At 57.6% G+C, this 3524-nt stretch overlaps 1 protein-coding gene across 1 annotated transcript in view; it reads left to right on the forward strand.

Annotated features, from left to right (window-relative positions):
* NOS1AP (nitric oxide synthase 1 adaptor protein) overlaps positions 1-3524 on the forward strand; it is a 64000-nt gene that overhangs the window by 55183 nt on the left and 5293 nt on the right. Inside the window, exon 5 of the mRNA XM_015563557.1 lies at positions 3331-3472. Within this exon, the coding sequence (XP_015419043.1) occupies positions 3331-3472 (142 nt within the window). The remainder of the gene's footprint in view (positions 1-3330; positions 3473-3524) is intronic.

The raw sequence follows: 3524 nt of genomic DNA on the forward strand, positions 1-3524 counted from the left end.
ATGGAACTCCCATTTGACCCAGTGATCCCACTCCTAGGAATATATCCCAAGAATCTAGAAACACCAATCAGAAATGATATATGCACCCCTATGTTCATAGCGGCACAATTTACCATAGCTAAGATTTGGAAATGGCCTAAGTGCTCATCAGCAGATGAGTGGATTAAAAAACTGTGGTACATCTACTCAATGGAATACTACGCTGCTGTAAAAAGGAAGGAACTCTTACCATTTGCAACAGCATGGATAGAACTGGAGAGCATTATAGTAAGTGAAATATGGCAGTCAGAGAAAGATAAATATCACATGATCTCACTTATATGTGAAATATAATGAACAACATAAACTGATGAACAAAAACAGCTCCAGAGACAAAGAATCATCGATCAGACCATCAAACTTCAGAGGGAAGGTAGGGGGGGTTAATGTAAAGGGGAGTAATCAACCAAAGACCTTGAATGCATGCATGCATGGCCCATGGACACAGACAATAGGGTGCTGAAGGCCTGGGGTGGGGAGGGAGAGGACGGTGGCAGGCTGGAGGGGGTCAATGGGGGAAGAAGGGGACAAATGTAATACTTTCAACAATAAAGAATTGCTATTAAAAAAAAACACAGCAGATTCACAATTAACTAATTGCTCTTGGACCAGGAGCCGGAATCAGCCTCTGAATTGCGTTGTCTGCTTCTGCCTGGGCGCCCCTCACTCTGAGGACCACACCTGCCAGGAGGGAGGCCCAGAGGCAGAGCTTTTGCTGCGTCCTGGGATAAACGGAGGGGTGGCCGGGGGCTTTGTCAACATGAGTCAGTCGGTGGTTTAAAGAAACTCGTCTGTGTGTCCCGAGGGCAAGTGGTACAAGGTCAGTCTCCAAAGTCACCAGTTCTGTGCTCCCTGAGCTCCGGCTTCTCCACAGTCGCTGGGAGCCGCCCTGCAGTCGGCGCGTCCCTCCTGCTCTGAAGACGCCTTAGCGGCCGCAGCAGCCTGGCCCACAGCTGGGAGCCCGCAGCTGCTCTGGGTCGCTAAGAGAAAGTGGGTTTTGGACAGAAGACTTGATCCATGGCCACGTGCTTTCCGGGCTTATGTAAAGCCAACCTGGATTTGTACAAAAATGCTTTCAGAGAACATCCAGTCAGTGCCAAACCACGGCCAGACCTGGCGCTGGAAAAGGCTGCCTGTCCCACTTGCGGGCTCTGCATCGTGCTGGCTGCCTGGCACCAGGCCTGGCCCGTGAGGTGAGCTCTGTGGTGCGGCCAGGGGATGGAGGCGCTCCTGGAGGCCTCTCTGTCGGGGCCCGAGGCTTACTCACTGCTCAGGCCTGGGCGGCAGGCGGCCAGTGGCCCGGGACCCCGCCCCGTCCGCGGCAGGTGGGCCCTCCTGGCCCCCTTCAGGCATCTTCCCCCCAAAAGGCTCTGACAGACTCCTGCGCCATTTCTGAGACTGGCGTGCTCTGGCCTCGATGCCAAGGGGCCTCCGGAGCCACCTGGCTTGGAAGCAGCGGGCAGCCTCGCGTCACACCCAGAGCGCGGCCTGGAGTGCTGCTCCGTGTGGATCCCGGTGCAGAGCGTCCTGCACACGACGCCAGAGAGCAGAGCAGAATCCAGGGTGTGAGAAGCACAGGGTTCACGGTCACCCCACAGGGCGGGGCTCCCGGCGCCTCCCAGCCTGGGCGCTGCTTCAACTGTCACTCATTGGCTCTCACTCATCGCTGTCACTCATTGGCTGTCACTCATCGGCTCTCACTCATTGCTGTCACTCTTCAGCTGTCACTCTTCGGCCGTCACTCATCAGCTGTCACTCATCGGCTCTCACTCATCGCTGTCACTCTTCGGCTGTCACTCATTGGCTGTCACTCTTTGGCTGTCACTCATCGGCTCTCACTCATTGCTGTCACTCTTCAGCTGTCACTCTTCGGCTGTCACTCATCAGCTGTCACTCATCGGCTCTCACTCATCACTGTCACTCTTCAGCTCTCACTCTTCGGCCGTCACTCATCAGCTGTCACTCATCGGCTCTCACTCATCGCTGTCACTCTTCGGCTGTCACTCATTGGCTGTCACTCTTTGGCTGTCACTCATCGGCTCTCACTCATTGCTGTCACTCTTCAGCTGTCACTCTTCGGCTGTCACTCATCAGCTGTCACTCATCGGCTCTCACTCATCACTGTCACTCTTCAGCTCTCACTCTTCGGCCGTCACTCATCAGCTGTCACTCATCGGCTCTCACTCATCGCTGTCACTCTTCGGCTGTCACTCATTGGCTGTCACTCTTTGGCTGTCACTCATCGGCTCTCACTCATCGCTGTCACTCTTCGGCTGTCACTCATCAGCTGTCACTCAGCTGTCACTCATCGGCTGTCACTCATTGGCGGTCACTCATCAGCTGTCACTCAGCTGTCACTCATCGGCTGTCACTCATTGGCGGTCACTCATTGGCTGGTGAGGGGACTGTGGTGTCTCCACGGGAGTTGAAGGTGGGGTCACCGGGTGGTCACAGCTGACCCAAAGCTAGATCACCCCAAGTGCGAGTAGTCTGAGACTCAGGTGTAGAGTGACAGCCACAATTGAGGTAAAGGAAAGGCAGTCCAAGGTGGTGCGTGTTGGGGGCGGGGTCAGAGAAGCATGTACTGAGTCCCGGCCTGAGCCCGGACCCCCCTCTGTCTCTGAGAGGCAGAGAGCAGACTCCCCTGTCACAGTGCGGGATCTGCCTTCCCCACGCCTGCGTGCATCCCCCAGGCTTGGCACCGGCTCCTCTGAGTCCCTCCTCTCCTGGCCATCCCTGGTCTCACCTCTTCAGGTTCCAGGAAGAGATTAAATAGCAAAACAAAGGAGAAGGCAGTATCAGGGATGCCGGGTGCAGGCTCCCCAAAGCTGAGCGCTGCCTGTGTGCTCCCGGGCCTTGGGGTCTGGGGCTCCGGCTTCCACTGCTTCTCAGCTCCCTGGCACCAGAGCCTGGCGTGCAGGACCCCAGGCCCCACATCTCCAGCAGAAAGCGTGGTCAGCAAAGGGTTCCCGAGAGTGTGGGCCAACCCTTCTGCTGCCTTTGAGGAGGCGTTGGTGTTGGCTGAGTCGGAGTGGGGTTTGCTCTGTCCCTCCCGCTGGCAGACGGTGCCGGGACTGAGGTGGCCTGTGTGCTGCCTGGAGGGTCCCAGGAAGGGACGGCCGTGCTTCCCTGTGGGAGTGTGCACGTCCGAGCACCTTAGGTTTCGTCTCTCTCCTTGGCTGGCCCAGCTGCTGGCCACCTGTCCCTTGGACGTCCTGCTCCTACCCCGACCCCCTGTGTCCTCACCGAGGGTTGCTGCATCCTGTGCCCACGTCTCCTCTCTCCCCGCAGAGCCAAGCCATGCGGATCGTCCGGACAGTGGGGCAGGCCTTCGAGGTGTGCCACAAGCTGAGCCTGCAGCACACGCAGCAGAGCGCGGACGGCCAGGAGGACGGGGACAGCGAGTGGCACAGCCACAGCTCCGGGGACCCAGGTAGGCTGTCGCCACCAGGATTGGCAGGCAGACAAACACAGGCAGCCCCGCC

The sequence above is a fragment of the Myotis davidii genome, unplaced genomic scaffold, assembly GCF_000327345.1.
Source record: "Myotis davidii unplaced genomic scaffold, ASM32734v1 scaffold1059, whole genome shotgun sequence".
NCBI classification, from domain to species: domain Eukaryota; kingdom Metazoa; phylum Chordata; class Mammalia; order Chiroptera; family Vespertilionidae; genus Myotis; species Myotis davidii.